Source organism: Arctopsyche grandis, chromosome 4, assembly GCF_051622035.1.
Source record: "Arctopsyche grandis isolate Sample6627 chromosome 4, ASM5162203v2, whole genome shotgun sequence".
In the NCBI taxonomy this organism is placed as follows: domain Eukaryota; kingdom Metazoa; phylum Arthropoda; class Insecta; order Trichoptera; family Hydropsychidae; genus Arctopsyche; species Arctopsyche grandis.
Window position 1 is genome coordinate 1,425,094 of NC_135358.1, and position 21,397 is coordinate 1,446,490.

Here is a 21,397-nt window from a genome sequence, read left to right on the forward strand (position 1 = left end):
AGCGGTAGTATACATGAAGTTTTGCTTTTATCTGTAATAATATAGGTAGTGATTCTGTGTCTGGACATTGTTCCAGAAATTCGATATTTGATTTTCGGAAATTCCAGAATAGTACATTTGAGATTGAAAAATTCCCGGGACCCCAGAGTTTGATCGTACGTTTGAATATTATTATGGAATTTGGCTCGGATGATAGCCGCTAAAAATTCCATGAAATTTCATTTAAGTTAGCACAGAATATTAGAATTGAAATTTGGAATTTTTCGTGACACAAAATTTCATGTATATACATATGTATGTATGTACATACATATATACATATGTAATCTCAAATATAACTACTAGGATGATGATTTTCGGGAATGTCAAAATTCTAGATCGGAGGTTTTTTTCGGGAATATTAAGGTATTGGAATTGGAGTACCTTGACGGGAGATTTGAAACTTTGAATTTCGAATTTGAGATTTACAACACTATTTGAGGTTTAAGTTATTCCTTAGGAAAACTTAAACCAAATTAGACTGAAATCTCGTTTCCAACTAAAACTCCAAAGTTGTCCGAGACTCGCGTGTTTGTTTTGTGGTTTTGACGAATACAATGTGAAGAAAATTACATCTAAAATTGTGTATTCTTGGAACGTTTGAATAAACCAGTCTATGTACCTTCTCACGGCTTGGGATATTAATTACATCATATCATTTGATTACCGTGTCTGGTTTAAATATTGATTGAAATTTTCGAAGAAAACTTTGGCTGAATTGAATCAATGTAAGAAAGTAGCGTTTCGGGAATACTCGGGACTATATGTATAATGCATATCCGAAAAAATCCTAGAATTTACCTATGATATAAATATGAATAAACCAGTCTACCTTATTACGGATATATATCATTTGATTATCGTATCTAGTTTAAATATTCATTGAAACTAAAAGTTTTCGAAGAAAACTCTGGTTGAAGTGCTAACTTAAGCAGTTGAAACAAAGCAAGAAAGTAGGGTTTCGGGAATACTCGGGACTATACATATATAATGCATATCTGAAAAAATGCTGGAATTTACGTACATATGATATAAATAAAATACACTTTGTGTGTTGTATTGAATTGAAAACTTTTGAGAATCATGATTTTGTTATGATTCCAAAAATTTAATACGATTTTGTAAAATTCTTTAGATGTCGCTATTGATACAGAATCACAAGAATTTGTATCATATTGCTGTTCTATAATATATACGTATGCATATTATCTTTGATCGAAACTAAAAAAAAAACCGGCTCGAACATATGTCATCGGCATTTCGCGATACTCATCTAGCGTAAGTACATAGAATACTATTAATACATATACATATAATATTAATGTGTAAATTTTAACTTAGATTATGTTTATAGTTTGCAAAGCACTCGTCAATTACATTCGAGAATGAGTCAATTTATTTTTGTGTGTATTCTGCATATTTTTATAGAATTATTTCAACACACTGATTGTTCAGGTATTTTTTTTTGTTGTTTTTGAATCTGAAACAGATCTATAGCTTTTCCGTCCTTACGCGAGATTTTTTATTTGATCAAAATTGTTGTAAGCACTCCATCTTGTGGTCTAGTACTTGGTCTTTTTATGGTGATTCATAAACAAGTTGTAATCACCTGTTTGTTCTTAGAATTCTTATCGTTTGGTGGATACATAACCGGGTATAAATAATTCTCGTCTCGTTCTTCTTAAGCGGCGGCAGGTCAGGACGGGTCAAGTTACGGGTCAAATTAGATAAAACGAGCCCTGGAGACGTAACAAGAGATATAAAGGAGCGTGACAAGAATTTGCAAAGCCTGAAATAATACTGTCGGAGTGTTCAATCTGTTCCATGATACTATAATCATCGGGTCTTTGACTGTTCGTAAAATATTTTCCGGCAAATTTACCAGAATTCTATTCAATATATATGTACATATGTATGTAGAAAAATGAATTTATTCAAACATATATGTATAATCAGAGTCGTTTTAAATATTTTTGCTGCTTTGAACATTCGTCCGTACAATACCATCTCGCCTTTATGAGGAAAGTCGTAAAAATGTTAAGAAAATGAAAAAATTCTAAACGAACATTTTTTCCTTGAAAGAACAAGGCTATAAAATGTTTCTAGCCAAATAAAAAAAAACTAAAATGACTTATTTAATAATTCAAAATACGACTCATTTTTAGTGAGTCTATGTATTTCATTCAAAACAATCTTATTTTCATTATATTTATTGGTTTGTATTTATTTGCCAAGTAATTTGATCTAATTACGCCAGTAAATAAATTATCAGTAAGTTTTATTAACAGTTAACGACTACTTGATTTTTGCGTGTTTGTTAAAAAAAACACCATCACTGAATTTCCGTCAAATTTATTGAACATTTTACACAATGATTTAAATTTTACAGGGCGCTTTAAAATTAAATCCAAACTTAATAGATTTGAGATTGCCTGTTGTATAGTAAATACTTCAACATTTATTTCATTGAAAAAGGTTTTCGAATTTAAATCGAAATCATTATTAAAAGGATTCGGAAATTTTGTCGAGTGCTTCGTTCGCTCTTTGTAGACCGCGTCAAGGACTGATTCAGCTCGTGTTTTTCGTACTTTTGCGATTTATTTAAAAGAGAAATAAAAAGCGAAGACGACACTAGAGCTAGATGATAAAATCTCGTAACAGCCAGGGAATAATTTGTTCGACCCACGCCCTGCTAGTAAAGAGGATCAAGGAGTTTTTCCTCGACACAAAGGACACATTGTAGCCCATTTGTACGTGAGACATGTGCCATATAGGCTATACAATAAAAGAGGACGATAAGATGGCACATTCTAGACGAATAAAGCTGCTTAAATTTAATTTGCAGACCAAATATATCATAAAATAGATGGGGAATCACAAAAAAATGGAGTGCTTAGCGTTAGAGACTCATCAGGCTTACTTCTTGAAAATCAGTTGAATTTTCAGTGCCATTTATTCGAAATGTATTTATAAATATTATATTACATGTTACGGCACATTTTTGAGAGTTGTTTCGTGTATAACTTTAAAGAATAATGAATGTCATTTTTGATCGCTTTTTATCATATATATTATGTATACATATATATATACATATATTTGTGTAAATGGTATACAAGTTTCTGAAACGCATACATATCACACATTACATGGTATAATTAAATGTTTGTGTATGATAAAAAATTGTAATAGTTATATAATTATACGTACACGTAGTTAAAAAACCGAAACTCCGACTTACATCAAAATACATATCATAAATAATTATAGTATAAATATTTTACTTGAACCGTTAACTGTTAAGTGAACAATACATATCAATAAAAAGTGTGAATAGTTTATAAAATATATGTATGTAATAAATAAAATATCGTAGAATTAAGCTCTATTTTTATTAAAACTGATTTCAAACTGTCATTCTTCGATTACGTTCCGCATTGTATACAATAATTAAATTAAAATCAAAAAAACGTATAAGAACACTTTGACAATATCGAGAAAAATACACGAATTGGGTTAAAAAATTAGATTGTTTGAATTAGAACTGAATGAAATTAATTTGCTAAATATTTAGAGAGATATATACATATATTATAAATATATGATATATAATATATATTTAGTTTAGTTTTAAAGGTCAATAAATTTATTTGTTTGTACAGTTTAATTCTATACGATTCTATCTAATATTTTTGTTATGAAAAAATGATTTATTTGTGTTATAAAATTTTATATATATATACTTTTAAGAAATGTTGAAAAGAATTGTTACGTACGATTGTTGATTGATCGGTGCCATATCAGAAAATTAATAAAAAATAATAAAGGCCTAGTTTTTAAAGCAATTTTGATTTAATTATAATTTTTTAATATAAAAAGGATTCTAAGATTGGGAAAAAATAAGGGAAAGGAGTGGTTTCATCTATTTTTGTGAGTTTGGGATGGTTTTAAGGCGGCAAAGAAATCAAAAAAATTATGAAGCCGTACATAATAAAATGCTATTTATGTATTATATTATTTTTAGTGAATCGTGTCAAATTCTAACTGTGAAAAAATTATTTCTGGCCTTTAATGATGTATTTCGCCTTTGATACAATTATTGCAAGCCTTAAACAACTCAACATACATATCAAATTTTATACAGAAGAGGTTTTCAGGGCGATTATGTCATAAATAGATGTTTAAATCCTTCTGGTATTTTTATTTACTTGTGAGTAATCCTGTAAATGTGTATCATAAAAAGTAATAAATACGGATTTTTTTACGTAGCAGTTTATACAAGAGAGAAATTGCGAATAGAAGAAATTAATTAAAAAAAAAACACTTAGTGCGTCCTATCCTATTTAGAAATCACTAATTTTATATACGATTTTCAATTAAAAGTAAGATTTTTATCGTCAATTATTGGAAAAAGACAAACATACATTCATACATTTGAAAAATGCATACGTAAATTTTGTTGGATTGACGTGTCGGGAAATGGCTATTATATAAAAAAAAAATAATAAAACAATAATAATAAATGACATATAGTTGGCGAAATGGCTTCTAGCTTGGTGTAAATATAGTATGAAGAAAACTTTATTATATAAAGTGTTAAATACATATGTATGTTGCTGGTATTGTCTATGAAAAATGCTTTAAAGAGTTTATCAGTATTGAAAAATATATACATATCTTTATGAAAATACACTCGTAGATGAAAAATATAGCACTAGATTGAATCGTTGGGATCATCGTCGGTGCAAAAATATATTGGGCTGCTCAAAAATTACTATTTTCATTTGATTTAATGAATTTTGTTAGTTTTCGTCTAAATAAGTTTAGTTAATATTGTTAGAAAAAAATCCAACAAATAATTATCCCAAAATATGATTGCGTAACGTGAAAAGATTTAAGCTTTTGATATAGTTTTGTTTTGCTTTAGTACTAATAAAATACCTACATAATATAAAAAAAGTGTTAAGCGCATTTAGGAAAACCAGACTGACATATATATTGGTCGTTATATTATTATTTATTTTATGTATATAACTTGTATTTATCTGAAAATCTCAATTGTATTAATCTTTCGAGAATGTTCTGTAATATCCATGACCAATGTATATCTCATTGTTACAATAAAATAAAAAATAAACATACGTTTATACAATTCTCTTCCATTGCATACTTACAGGAAACGAGTTTGATGTTTAAAAGAAAATAAATAACTTAGGTTTAAGTAGTTATTGTTGTTGAACTTCGATTGAATGTAAGCGTAGTATTATACATATCAAATATATAACCAAAGGCAAAAATATACTAGTATGTTTCAAATCTCTGTGTATTATTTTTAATATTACATACATACATATACACAATATGTATGTTCTGAATGAAAAATATGTATTGGAAATTAAAACAAGTGAAAAGGGTCAACAATAAAACGTCAATAGTACTTAACAAAGTATAAATTTTATTTACAAAATATAGTGGTTTGGTATAAAAAAAATCAAAAACTCAAAATTGGTCCTAATATGAAGAAAACTACATATATTCTACATATACCGTTACTTAAATATTAAATGAGTATTTTCAATGCACTTTCAATAAATAAATTATAAATTTTTAATTATAATATAATACTTGATGCATACATATCAATATGAAACATAGGAGAGACGATATTTTTAAAATTAAATTATAATAATATTATTAAATGGCAGTGCGATTTCATAAATAATAAATGCTTCGAGTTTTGCTATTAGAGGAAATGATTTAAATTATATGGGGGTTTGAACACTTGTGATCGAAAGCTTTTTAGTAGACGTAGCCTCCGTTGGAGTCGTACGATTGGTTGATGGTAGCCGGGATGGAAGAGTATGCACCTCCTCCTCCACTGGAGTGGCCACCTCCTGAGGAATAACCACCGCCTCCTCCACTTGAATGACCACCTCCTGAGGAATATCCACCACTTCCTCCACTAGAGTGACCACCTCCTGAGGAATAACCACCACTTCCTCCGCTTGAGTGACCTCCTCCTGAGGAATAACCACCGCCGCCTCCGCTGGAGTGACCTCCTCCCGAGGAATAACCACCACTTCCTCCCGAGGAATAGCCACCACCTCCTCCGCTAGAGTGTCCTCCTCCCGAGGAATAGCCACCGCTACCTCCGCTGGAGTGTCCTCCTGAAGAATAACCACCACCTCCTCCGCTAGAGTGTCCTCCTCCTGAGGAATAGCCACCACTGCCTCCGCTGGAGAATCCACCTGAGTATCCACCACCTCCACCTCCAGAGTGTCCGAAACCACCTCCGGAAGCACTGGGAGCACCGTAGCTAGAAGAAGGCGAGCTGTAGCTAGCTGATGGGGCGCCGTAGCTTGAAGACGGGCTCTTTATTCCACCACCAGATCCACCTCCGAATACTCCGTGACCTCCTCCAATTCCACCCGAGGGTTTAGCTGGGCCGGCAGGTACGCCGTAGCTGGTTGAGGGTGGTTTGAAAGAAGCTCCTCCGAATCCAGCTGATGGTGCTCCGTAGGAAGACGATGGAGCACTACCGCTGAATCCACCACTTCCTCCGAATCCGCCGCTGCTTCCTCCATGTCCACCTCCGAAACTGCCTCCGGTCGATGGAGCTCCGTATGAAGATGATATTTGCTTAGATGGGGCACCGTAGGAGGAAGATAGTGAACCGCCGAATCCTCCGCTGCTTCCTCCGTGGCTTCCACCGAATCCACCGCTGCTTCCTCCATGACCCCCACCGCTGCTTCCTCCGAATCCAGAAGATGGAGCTCCGTATGAAGATGATATTTGTTTAGATGGGGCGCCGTAAGAGGAAGATAGTGAACCACCGAATCCTCCGCTGCTTCCTCCGTGACTACTACCGAATCCACCACTGCTTCCTCCATGACCCCCACCGCTGCTTCCTCCAAATCCAAAGCTTCCTCCGGAAGATGGGGCACCGTATGAAGATGAAATTGGCTTAGACGATCCACCGAATCCACCGCTAGTTGGGGCTCCGTATGTAGATGAGGGTGCCTTAGATGAGGATCCGCCGCCGAATCCACCTCCATGTCCGCCTCCAAATCCTCCTCCACCACCACCGCCTCCATGTCCGCCTCCGAAGCTTCCTCCTACAGATGGTGCTCCGTAAGACTGGGATAGTTTAGATGGGGTACCGTAGGAAGATGAAGGTGCACCTCCGAATCCTCCACTTGATGGGGCTCCGTAAGAGGATGATGGTTGCTTAGATGGGGCTCCATAAGAAGATTGGAGAGATCCACCGCCTCCTCCACCGCCTCCTCCATGACCTCCGAAGCCACCGCTAAAACCGCCTCCACTTCCTCCATGACCTCCACTGAATCCACCACTACCAGATCCACCGAAAGATGGGGCACCGTATGAATTCGAAGGTTTTCCGAAACCACCGCCGCCACCACCACCACCACCACCACCACCTGCACCTGGAGCTCCGTATGAAGATGATGGAGGTAAGTACGAATTTCCAGGCAGAGGAGCTAGAAAACAAATACATACAATCAGGTATTCAAAATAGACTTGGGTTGAAGAATCATTTAATTGGTTGGATTTATTTACCTTCACGTTTTACGAGTTCTCCAGACGAGACACCACTGGCTAAGAGGAAGATGGCCAGGCTGACGTTCTAAGAGGACAAAAGCAAACAGAAAATAATGAGCGGATTTCAGAACAATATGGTATTAAAATACATACTAAATTGAACGCCAAAGTATTTTTAGCATTGCGCAACACAATCTGAAACGACCCATTGTGGCCGAAATGAGCAGATCGTGATTTCAGCGAGTGATTTCTTTATTTTTTTTTCATACGAAACAAAAGCGTAATTACAAAAGGCGTAATAAAAATAAAAATGTCTCCTTCACATGTGACACAAACAATCGTGACACACAAAAAATGTCAAAAACAATTATTACGTATGTACATACATACAATGTAAATCGTATGTTTTAGTAAAATACAACTAATCGTACAAATGTGTAAGTAAGTACATATAATTTGAATTTAACAGTAACAAAAAGGCTAAATATTTTTTTTAAACTATTGTGATGCTAATTCAGATTATAATTGAATTTTGACATTATTAAATTAAAATCTCTTTGTTTTTAAACACATGTACATATATGTATATTGGATATCCAGTGCTATATTTGCTTATGTGTAGTCATGAAGTTTTATATATATTAATTAATATGGAATCTCAGCAAAATATCCCTTGCAAATAAGCCAAATACAATTACAATATACCTATAGTTTGAAGACATGTTTTAAACATAAAAAGTAAATAAATGACGAGAACATATAAAAGCCGTGTAAGCAGTTCTAACAATAGTAAAATTTTGCACATATTATATTATTAGGACTATTTCCTTGAACTATTTTGGTGGATCAAAATAATATTTAAGTTTTTTTTGCTCTTCATGTACGATTTAAAATAGTCTGATAAATAAAACTAATGAAAAGTCAAATAATAATATTTAAAGATATTTTGAAATTGATTCTTTCATAGATTTATAGTCATAGATTTATTTTGTATAGATCAGATAATATATTTAAAGTGTAAATATATATAAAATATATATAAATATATATAAATATATATTAAAGTGTAAATATATATACTATAAAAAAAATGCAAATGAATTTAACCCTTTAATCTCGGAAATTTTGCAACGCAACTGTAGAACCACGTCGTAAATTACGATAAGAAAGTTTTGTAACCGGATTTCAAGCACGAAACAATATTTTTAAATAAAAAATAAATAAAACTGCTTGTTTTATATCAATAGAAAATTATTATTATGTTTTTAACCTTTTGTGCGTATCGTGCATGTGGCAATTATATTTTTTCTAAAGACTCATCTCTCGTATGAAAATTTAATTAGCACTATGATATAGACATATATTTTGTACTAGTTGAAAGTTTACGGATAATTTTAGTATCGTGAGATATTTAATTGAAAACTGTAGATTTGCATAGTAAACGAACAAACATTCATATTTATATGGTAGATGTTCAAATGTAAATTACTTCACGGTCTGATTCGTCGATGTATCGACAAGTACAAGTGTTCGCACACTGAATTGCATACAAATGTTATGCAGTTGCACCGGGATAGTAAATAAATTGCATTCTGATCGCGTGTTGTAGTAACATGTGTCGTAGATCAATCTGGCGATGGATTTTTATTCTTGAATGGGGAAAATCGTATTGTTCGTGCAGCAGTGGACTAACCCATGGGTTTTTCGTTAATAATTTATTTCATGCTGTCTAATTTTATCAAACGTAGCCGACACAATGTAGAGCATCGTTTGAATAATACATATATGAGACGCTCTTCGTTTCGGAATTATTGTATTATACATAATGTAATGAGGGTCACGTTTTATGGTACCGTAATACTCATTGCACAATATTAATCTGTGTCAGTTGGGCTAAACATTTTCGCATATATTCAGTTTATGGTTTACTTAGATATTACAATTTTGCTTTACGGAGAAGCTGTAAAGATTACCGTTAGCCAAAATTCCGTAGATCCAAAAAATATATTTTCAATACAAATGTATAGAAATCTATACATGTGTATGATGGTTAAAATTCAATTAAAAATTTAACAATTATCTAGAAATTATTTTGAAATATGAACCTATAGATCATATATCAAATCTTATGAAGAATCGGAGTATATATGTATGTACATGTAATATTCCAAAAGTTTTTTTATTGGGAAGCCGAGCAAATTTTCCTTTTTCTTCTTAAATAAATCGATACCTTTATAGTAAAATTCCGCTGAAAAAGATATATAGTTTTTGCGAATAGAATTATAGCTTTGGTTAATACATACTTTTATACTGTTTTTTCATAAATTTTAACTACTGAAATGGTTATTCACCGCTGAAGTATACGAAAATTCATCGATTAAATTGTACGTAGATACTTATTACGCACTCAGAATAAATTTCAAAGATAAGCGCACACTTTTTTTTAAAACAAAAAGTGAAAACTTTTCACATCGTCACAGTAAATTCAAATGAGTTCACTTTCGTGACACTTACTCACAAGTCTTACGACTTATGCCATAGCGGAACGTGACTCACGTTTTTAGACATCCGAAAAACATCTTAGTTTATTTTTTTGCGGAAGTCGAAGGTCGTAAGGCAATTCCGAATTCGGAAGTTCAGCTATCGTAAAACAACTTTTTTTCCATGTCCTGTTTTTCTTTGACTTATCGTTGATTGATCAGCGGCTTATCGACACTCAATATATAATAGAAATTCAGGCTTGCGATCACGACCGGCTGACTTTCATTATTAAGGTCATAATAGGTTAATTTGAGGCTTATTACAAAGCCGAAGATCGCAGCTAAGTATCGGCTTATTGACTGAAAGTTTCAAAGAGAAATGTTTGCTAATCGGAAGAGGCAAAGCCTAGAACCGAATTAAAATATGCATTTTTAATATAATATAATGGGGTTTGGTTCACTTTCCAGATGTAAAGTGCGGGTTTTATTTATTTCGAAAAGCTATGTAAATTTATTGCAGAGCAAAACAGTCGATTGTGTTACAACGAGATCTTATCGTTTCGAGGCGTTATCTCGTGAGAAGTACTCTCGATTCTATTTTTTCATCATCATCACTCTCGTTATCCATCGAATTTAACCAACAACAGTAGCAAGAAATCGAAAAGCTTAACCGTATCTCGAAACCGGTGTCGTTTCCTCGGTAAAAACCTGTGTGTGTATGTAAATGTTGTAATTTCGACTAGTATTTGAAGTTGTATGTTGAGTAATGTACACATTACATACACATATTGAGGTAATATTATTATAATACACACATGAAAAAGTGTGTCAGATCTTCAATCGAGCGAAATTATTCAAGTTCAGATAAAATTATGAAGAAATTACATATATAGCTAATGTTAAGTTCTTCGTGTCAAGGATTATTGATTAGATTATTACCATATGAATGACAAAATTTAACTTTGACAATAGATTCGTGATGTCATATAATTTGAGCCGTTTCATGCAAGTCTCAAATTTATTGTATTTTATCTAGACTGCAAACTAAAAACATGTAAATTTGGCAGCCTTAGATAATGGTGGACATTTTAAGATCAAAGTTTTGATTTTACATTAATTAGCTCAAGTTTTATATTTTATTTCTTAATAAAATTAAACAGTCACAGTTAAACGTCTATAGAAGGACATGTAATAGTCTAAAGCCGTCGCAATGACAGTTTAACAGACCTGTTCATAAGGTTGTCGAACGCAAAATAAGAAAAATAAATTAAAACTTAATCACAGTACTATTTATTGAGCACGTGTTTTATCTACGTACTTGGAAAATTATAATACTTCGATTTATAGACATGTTCAATTCGTTACAACGAATAGCAGACGTTGTAGGTCAAAGGGTATATAGTAGTAATTCTCTGCTTTCTTCACGGAAACAACAACAACAATAAAATCGTGCGACTATGATGAATTTCTCACGGCGAATACAAAACAGTGTATATAAATAAGTACAAAAATTGTTTAATATGTCCATAAAATTGACAAAAACACCGCTAAAGATACCCATTGAACACGTACGAGATGAGACAACGAAAGTCGAAAGCGTGAAACGCGAATCGCACCAATAACGAATCGCATTCTTAGGTGTTTAAGTACATAGATATAAATACAGATAAATAGATAAGCATTTTTTTACAGTTACGGTAATATTCCAACTCGGTCAATAGAAAGCGTTTATTGTGTGTGTGTGTGTGTGGATAATATCGGATGTGCACAATTGTGCAATAATACTCGGTAAAGAAGTGTCTTATGTCCGTCTATTCTTTTTTTTTTGTTTATTACCCAACGGTATAATAGTGACATAAAGGCTACACAAACGAGGAAAGTATTAAACCGTCTTTTGTGGACACTTTCGTTTTTCTTCGTAGATCGCGGTGCTTTCACTCGCAGATCTATGTAAATACCTACATACAGCGCAATGCTGCAAATGGCGGGAAAAAAATAGACAAAACGTAATTATAAAATCTGTATATACCTATATATAATATTTGTATACAATATGGATCATTAGTTGTGTAATCGGTTAAGTAAAAGAAACGAGTGTGTATGTGTGGGTTATGTAGTGTTATTTGCGACGTTTAATTTGAAATGTGTTCATAAAATGTGCGGTGAAAGTTCAAGGTAGATTTTAGGTTAATTACATGTTGGGATTCCCACAGGAAGGATATCTGGGGCGTAAATCTCATCGCAAGCATTCAAATATCTCGTTATGAAAGCTGTAATATTTAATAGCTTCTAATCTATTTCTATATGTACATACATACATACATACGTATATAATAATATTCTGATGTATTATAAAATATTAATAGTGCCCATTGAATTATAATCTATATTCATTTCACTGAAGATCTTTGAAGATATTTAAATAGAAAGTAATAAAGAATGTAGATTTACATAAAAGCCAGTGAAAAAATATTGCCTTTTGTATGTGAATGAAAAATATAAATTGTTTTATTTGTTTGAATACGTTTACTAAATATTATGATAATAGATGATGTTTATTATAATATACATATATTTAGTAATATAATTTATGAAAATAATTATATTTTTTTCGTTATAGATACATGTATTTTATCAAAATACGGTATTTATTAACATATTATAAGTATTTTTTACCTATTATATTATATGTTGATATACTAGTGTTGTGCCCGTTGATTTAAACGGGTGGCTTCGTAAAGGAATTGATAAACGAATTAAAATAAAGTTATATTTAAATATAATGAAAGGTAATTTATAAGCACGCGTGCGTATTAATAATAAAAAGTCGATTGCGCTCATAATACGCTTGTTGTTTGTACATGTCAAAATGATGAATGTATGTGTGTGTGTCTTCTCGGATGTGTGTATGTGTGTACGATCCCGTGCATGCTTAGGCGCATTTGACGCTGAAGTCACCCGTTCCAACTCAGGCGCTCAATATCAGGAGCACATGTCAGATGCTTAAGTCTCCAATTCCCCGCTACCCCGCGTCTCCACACGATAGGTCTTCACGCCACATCCCTATGCATGATGTATATTCCTGGCATTCTAAAATATATGTTTTTTTGAAATCTCCATATTTGTCCTATATATGTGTGTATATACCCACACACATGCATACATCGCGTCCGTTTTTACATATATTATAATATTTATGAATGTATGTATGTATGTTATTGCATTAAAAAAATGTTTTATGTTTATAATTTGAATTAAAATCTATAATGATTATATGTAGTTACATATTTTGAATTAAACATTCATGATACTTCAAAGTAATGTTATAGTGAATTAAATTAATTTAAGTTTTTAGTATAGAGTTTGATTTGTTTTTTTGATATGATACATTTAACAGTCGATTTATATTATAAATAGCCTAATCGAATGTAACAATTGAAAGTAATTCTAAAATAATATAATTTTTGATATTAAAATCACACGAGGAACGAACCTGCAAGCGCGGTCTCATCGATTGAGCCTCGAATTTCCCACTTTTCCGCCATTGTTTGCGAATTTTCCATGTATTTATTCATCATTTTATAACAATGATTATGTGTTTTACCGAAGCGTTTAAAACGCGAACATCGCCAACGTTCATTCATCACTTTTTCCCGCGACTTCCGAAGCTCTACTTCCGACCGGATTATTACACATTCACACGCTATGTATTATATATGTATGTAACGATGATTTACGTCACTTCCCTTCGATGATTATTTATAATCATCAACACAGAAATACACTCGAAAGTAGACCAAATCCCTTACAGCACACGAAGCCTTCAGAAAGTGTTCTAATCAACTCGTTTACTTACGCGCTTCCGTATTAGGAATAGGAATGTTCGACTGTCAATATTTGACATCACTTTATTTGTATTGTGTAAAAAAATTCAAACGATAAAAATACACGACGCCAGAATAAAACAAGACTTGTTTCCACTTTGTATTAGCATGTTGGCAGATCTCGAAAGGTATGATGAATATTTAATTTAGACATACCGATTCGGAAGCGCGACATGAATAGACGATCGATAAGCTATTTTTATTCTAAGGCTGTTTGAAATTGCTTGGATCGATATAAATATTTAAAATGTGAAGAATTCTCACGTTTTGGGATCGATTTAATGTTTCGGATATGAATAAAAATATGGGAAAAGCTCAGAGTCAAATGCATTCCAGTTTGAATAGTTTTTGATTAGATGTAATCCTGTATTAAAACTTATGCAAAAGTAACTTACCAAAATATTGAACTTCGCCATTTTGCAACGTCGCTAATTTTCCTTCGGCTCGAACAAAGATCTGTAATTAAATTAACATGCGTTCAATAACAATGTAAAATGCATACAGAATCATATTTTGAAAGAATAAATTAAACATTTGTATGTTTATATTGACAATACGAGTGTCGTAACACTTTAAAACCATGTTTTTCATTAAACAAATTTAAATGTACTATTGTTTTGTATGATTCAAATTCAAATGTCCATTTAAATTTGCGATCGTAAAAAATATTTACATATACAGGATGTGTGTATTATTTTATGTAGTTTGCATAATGAAAGTACAAGTGTACGATCTTTACCGACAGATCATAAAAAAATAATGATTCCTTTATGACTTTCACCGCTATATAAATGTATATTATACATACATTACACGTATACAATGAATGTCACGGATGAGATACACATTCACACGATACAAATCACGATTTGAATCTCAAAAAAATGACCCCTTCACGACTAAGATAATCATCCTGTCGGTGAATGCCTTTGAAAATTCCAAACATTAAAAAGCTCATTTTACATACATATATTATAATTTATTTTAGCAAATTTTAATGTGATATTTAATTATTTTTTCAAGCTATTTAGACTAATATAGAGAAAAAATATACTACAAAATTTTGAACTATCAGCTGATCTACATATAAGATTATTTTTTAAATGTATAATATAAAATATAAAATACTCATTTTGATAAAATGATTGATAGTTTTTGAGTCAAAGATCGTACAAAACTGTAAAATGGAAAAGTTGATTTTTTTATTCCAATTTGAAATATTGACGATAAATTTTAATACCATATTCATGATCAGTGAATCTGAAATAGTGCATATAAGTAATTTAAAAGTATAATATTTTTGAAAATTATTAAAAGAGAATAATCACAAATCACTATTCACATATATATGTATGTATATAAATAATTATTATTTTCACATATATGTATATAGAAAATTCCAACTCGAGATTTTGACTGATTCGAACACATAATCGATCACTGATCACGTTTTCATGATCTAGTTTTTAATAAAAATTTGAAATGAAAATTATATGAAAACATATGTATGTATGTATATACATAAATAATTTATAATTGATTCAACTTTTTAAAATATAACATTTTCATTTCATTTCATTCTATAGGTATACGAATAAGGCTTAAGAATTAGGTATAAGAATAAGGTTTGATGCCAAAATAATTAGTTTACAAGTTTTTGTTTTGTCTTAATGTATTGTAATTACATATGTATATATAAGTCGGAGAAAAAACTAAAAGGTCTTATTTATAAAACGTTCGTTTCTGGCCCAAGTTCAAGGCATTTTGTTGTAAAATTTGGCAACGATCGGAAAGTGAAATGCGAAAATCCGCGTCGTTTAATTAGCAATGGAAATTAAGCCGGGCGATCGAGTTGAATTGTGATGCAAAACATTTCGAGGAAAAGCGAGAAGAAAGTACTATTTTCTTTTATAAGAAAATGGCACGTGCGATAAAAGTGAACGGTAATACATCTACGTGCATATATGTATAATTTTTATCATTATTGAAACACTTGCGTAACTTTTACTATTTTGTCGAAGATGACCCGAGGTGGTTTCAATGTCTGTTCATTTCATGAACAAGAAATAGAATTGCCATAGAGTCGTTAACCTCATCCGATCCGAGCGAAGAAATGTTATTGAACTTTACGTTGCATTATCGTATTGCATAATCGGGAAAAAATATTGAAGGTTGTTTGGTGTTTGATTTATTTTTAAGCTGAGCTACTAAAATCGATCTGATACATTTTTTTTGTAACAAGGCGTTGATTGTTCATTGAATATTTATCTTTAAACAAAGGCCGATGAATTTTAATTCTTTTTTTCCCACCACATCGCGTCTTTGATATATCGTTTGTTTTGTTTTTAGACGCTGATGTTTTTACTTTTTTTTCGAAACTATTTAATTTCTCATTATAATTCATTAGCTATAGTATTGTTAACGTTTCAATGATAATTTCTCATGATCGTTTTGTTATTATTTTTTCACATTTTGGGTAATGTAAAATGTAAAATTATCTTGATGAGTATTTAATTGATACATATATTTATATAAATATATATTATATCTTGTTTCAGACTGTTGTACATATGTTTAGGTATATTCAAACATTTTCAAACACACCGAAAATTAATTGAATGAGCAACGAGTATTAAACTCAGTTGAAGTTTCCCGGAATTTCCCGAATGTCACCGCAATTACCGTCTAGAAAATATACCTATACATTGTACATATTTAAATAACGTATAGAGAGTGCATTGTGAAAGTGAAAATGCGGGCAAATAAATGTCCGTGTAGATAAGCCGCCACGCGCCACCCGGGTAATGATTTTGAAGAATTTTCCGCACAGACGCGGAAAAGTCCCACTCACCCAGTTATTAAAATTGTATACACACGCATAAATATATTCACCGTAACACTTTTCACCGGTCGAAGTGTGATGCGATCGTGCATAATATTAGCGGAGAAGCGGGTCGGTTACGTGGCGACACGAAACGGCAAATGTGCACGGGAAATGCAAGTAAAAGTGCAATCGAGATCGATAGATCATCGACAAGAAAGTCGATAATCAACACGCGATCTTACAGTTCCGGAAGATTAGTGTGTATACGTGAAATTAGCGATCGAACACTAATTGGTCGAATGCTTGGATGTTATGTACATGGGTATTGTACTGTGTGTTCAATACTTGATTTACCAGTCGTAAAACTTATTGGTTATCAAATGAATGTGTGAGGAATTCAAATGGCTGGCAAATTGATGGAAAGTCAAAGTCAAAGTATAGTTTGATGGTTTGAATATGAAAATTCGACACTGTCATTGTTCAAAATTGTTTCTATTAAAGCCGAATTGTTTGACTTTGCTCAAGCTTGAAGCCTTTGAACTACAAGTACTATAAAATGGTATACCAAATTGGATGATTCTAAATTGAAAACTGTATATTTTGCATAGCAGACAAACAAAATTTTATATATATATGCATATAGAAGAAGATATAGGAATATTTTTCTGTTATCGATGCATGTTGGTTTTGTATTAGAATAGTACACATTTGTAATTCAAGTATGATCTCATCTACAAGCCCTTAGAGAATTCTTATGCAGATATGTACTATAAAATAGATTTATTCACCTCGAACATAATGGTGTGTAAATTTTACGGTGTATTGTTCGCGGATTACGTTAAAAGTTGAGGATTTTATGTCTTAAAAGTGAAATGGGTTATTATTAATCATATATAAAATGACATTTCTGATCTTAAGTGATTAAATTCAACGCACTTTTTCGTATAATTAATGAATAAAATCTGCGTATTTGTTTATAAAAAATTCAAAAGGTGGTTCTTTATGTTGGTTGAAAAGATTTTTATTTTGTAAGTGTAATTAATATAAGCATGTCATTAATCATAGCCATGTTTATTCATATTTGGTTGAAAGCGACATTCTGAAAGGGAATGTGTTTTTATATTTATATATATATATATATATATATATATATATATATATATACATATATATATATATATATATATATTATAGTTTGTCGTAAAAGATTTGGATTAAAATTTTTAATAAATAACTTTTATGAATGTATTTTGAATATGTATGAAATTTTGGCTGAATTTTAATCGCAAAATTAGATGATTTAACGAAAACTTATTTTTAAATTGATTATTTAAATGAAATTTGATTGATTGAAACTGTCGCTACACATCTGTTCAATGAGTCTGTTTAAAATAAATTTTGATCAACTAGTTTATTATAATTAATTTGTGGGAGAAAGTCATTGCTTTCGATAAGCAAATTAAATGCATTTTGAAATTAAAATGATTGGAGTTAAAATTTGATAAAATTGAGGCTTACATATTAAACTATAATATTAAATTAATATTAGGATCAATGATTGTGTTATTTATATTATGTATAATGTAGTTAAAATTGAAAAAAAACATAAAATTGAACATTAAATAATGTGAAACGTAAAAGAGGTTTGTAAAAAAGCATAACGGTTAAATTATGAATGAAATCAACGTAACGCATTATATATAAAAAAAAATAATTGAAGGGACAATTTACTTAAAATTGAAATATGATGACATATCGATACATGTATGTATGTATCACGAAAGTATTACGACGAGTCGTTGTCTTGCCAAAAGTCATTGAATAAAGTAGCATACCATTTTTATTTTAAGCTTGTAGAATAAGCATTAAAGATTCAAAAACATATACATTATACATCAACCCTAAATGGGTGTGATTTGTTTGCTTTAAAAAATAATAAAAAAAAACGTAATTAAAAATTTTTAATGCCCGTTTTAAATAAAACACATATAAACTAAAAAATATAATGATATTTTCAGTGAGACTTCTACCACGTTATTTAAATATTTTAGAACACGCATACACTACAGACGCTAGTCACTTTTTTTTAGTTTTTGAATTAAAACTTTTACAAATAACCTTTGTGCCTTTAATGGCACTTAAGTTCACTATTGGATGATAGATAAAGATATATATGTGCAGTACATATATATCAATTTATAGTTTTAATCCAAGTGACAAACGATTGCATTGTTTCAGTTAGTATTCACAAACAAGTACATTGTGTAAATACTGCTACATTTCCCTTATTATTATTATATATTATAACAATGATCAGTGTTTATATATTAACTAGTTGTTTAACCCGGCTTCGCTCAGTATTTGTAATATAAACATGGCGAATCTAATAGTAAATATTCATTTGTTTTTTTTTTTATTAAATTTATTTAAATCGAATTTAACGATGTCGAAACTTTGATTTGTTTTCGATGTTCCCAACAAACCTTAAATACAAAGTCTCTTTCGAAATTATATATTAGATTATATTTGGACTTGAATATTTATAAAATTTCAATATTGTATTGTTTACGAAGTTCCCAACCAATTACATACAAAGTCTCTTTCGAAATTATATGTATATTAGATTAGTAAATTAGAAAAAAATCAAAAAGTTACTCGAGAATTGCACAAAATTGAAACTACCCTTAGTTATAGCGCACAATTTAGATGATTTAAATAGTCGGGGGGGATAGAAGGGTGTGAAGCGCGCACTTGACGAGTTTGAAAACATACCGTGCGTCGATGTCTTTTTAAAGATTCACTGGGGAAAATAGCACTCGGTTGGTGGTGTCAAAGTTGAGGAACAATGCGGTCTACGATGGATGAGGTGGACTGGTGGAATGATGCACTCGATGTTGACGAAGACGCCTTTATATGGCCGGGGCTCAGCTGCCACCGCCACTTGGCTGAAGATGGATCGCGATTTTTTCGCCAAAACGCAACACTGACTGCAAGCGACGGGAGGGGAGGAGGAGGAGGTCGTAGCCGAAAGTGAACGTTCCCTCTCGTCCCATTCATCCGTTTGTCACTCACACAACATCACTCATAGCCCACACCGCACCGTGTGACACCAGCTGCTCAATCTGCTGTCGGTTGCAACCGCTGCACTGTATTATGCAAAGAAAGTTGCAACGCGATCGTGATCTCGCAGACGTCAGATCGATGCTCACGAAATATCAACTTTAATAAACTCTCGAGTGTAGTATCGTTTATCTCAAGGATTGGCAACCTTTTCACAAAGATGATCATCCCTTATTTTATTTTATTTATTTATTTTTACATAGATATACATATACCAGGAAGACCTCAATGCGCCTTCCCGGACAATTAATTACAAACAATGCAGCATTTTATTATTACCAGTTATTTGACCAGTTCTTACATTTTTCTCTTATAAAAGAGGCTTTAAAATCAAATATTCGCTGGTACATAATAATCTACGGATAACAAAAATAGGTTCGGTGATTATTGGTCACAAAGCGTTCGCCCAAAAGTCACTAAAATCTCTATAACGGAACATCTGGCGGCCGAAAAGTCCATCATACTAACGATAACTCGAGTGTCAAATGTTTATTTTATTTTATTTTTACATAGATATATACCAGGAAGGCTTGATAGGAAGACCCCAATGCGCCTTCCTGCACAATTAATTACAAACAATGCAGCATTTTATTATTACCAGTTATTTGACCAGTTTTTACATTTTTCTCTTATAAAAGAGACTTTAAAATCAAATATTCGCTGGTACATAATAATCTACGGATAACAAAAATAGGTTCGGTGATTATTGGTCACAAAGCGTTCGCCCAAAAGTCACTAAAATCTCTATAACGGAACATCTGGCAGCCGAAAAGTCCATAATACTAACGATAACTCGAGTGTCAAATTTTTATTTTATTTTATTTTTACATAGATATATACCAGGAAGGCTTGACAGGAAGACCTCAATGCGCCTTCCTGCACAATTAATTACAAACAATGCAGCATTTTATTATTACCAGTTATTTGACCAGTTTTTACATTTTTCTTTTATAAAAGAGGCCTTAAAATCAAATATTCGCTGGTACATAATAATCTACGGACAACAAAAATAGGTTCGGTGATTATTGGTCACAAAGCGTTCGCCCAAAAGTCACTAAAATCTCTATAACGGAACATCTGGCGGCCGAAAAGTTCACCATACTAACGATAACTCGAGTGTCAAATTTTTATTTTATTTTATTTTTACATAGATATATACCAGGAAGGCTCGACAGGAAGACCTCAATGCGCCTTCCCGGACAATTAATTACAAACAATGCAGCATTTTATTATTACCAGTTATTTGATCAGTTCTTACATTTTTCTCTTATGAAAGAGGCCTTAAAATCAAATATTCGCTGGTACATAATAATCTACGGATAACAAAAATAGGTTCGGTGATTATTGGTCACAAAGCGTTCGCCCAAAAGTCACTAAAATCTCTATAACGGAAAATCTGGCAGCCGAAAAGTTCACCATACTAACGATAACTCGAGTGTCAAATTTTTATTTTATTTTATTTTTACATAGATATATACCAGGAAGGCTTG

The 21,397-nt window shown here is 31.8% G+C and overlaps 1 protein-coding gene across 1 annotated transcript; it reads right to left on the reverse strand.

Moving 5' to 3' along the window:
- Window positions 1-5,838: 5,838 nt before the first annotated feature.
- Muc91C (Mucin 91C) lies at window positions 5,839-14,379 on the reverse strand. The gene is made up of 3 exons (XM_077428752.1): window positions 14,359-14,379; window positions 7,618-7,684; window positions 5,839-7,538 (listed from the first exon to the last, which is right to left on the reverse strand). Exons 1-3 carry the CDS (start codon window positions 14,377-14,379, stop codon window positions 5,839-5,841), a joined length of 1,788 nt encoding a protein of 595 aa, XP_077284878.1.
- Window positions 14,380-21,397: the final 7,018 nt, after the last annotated feature.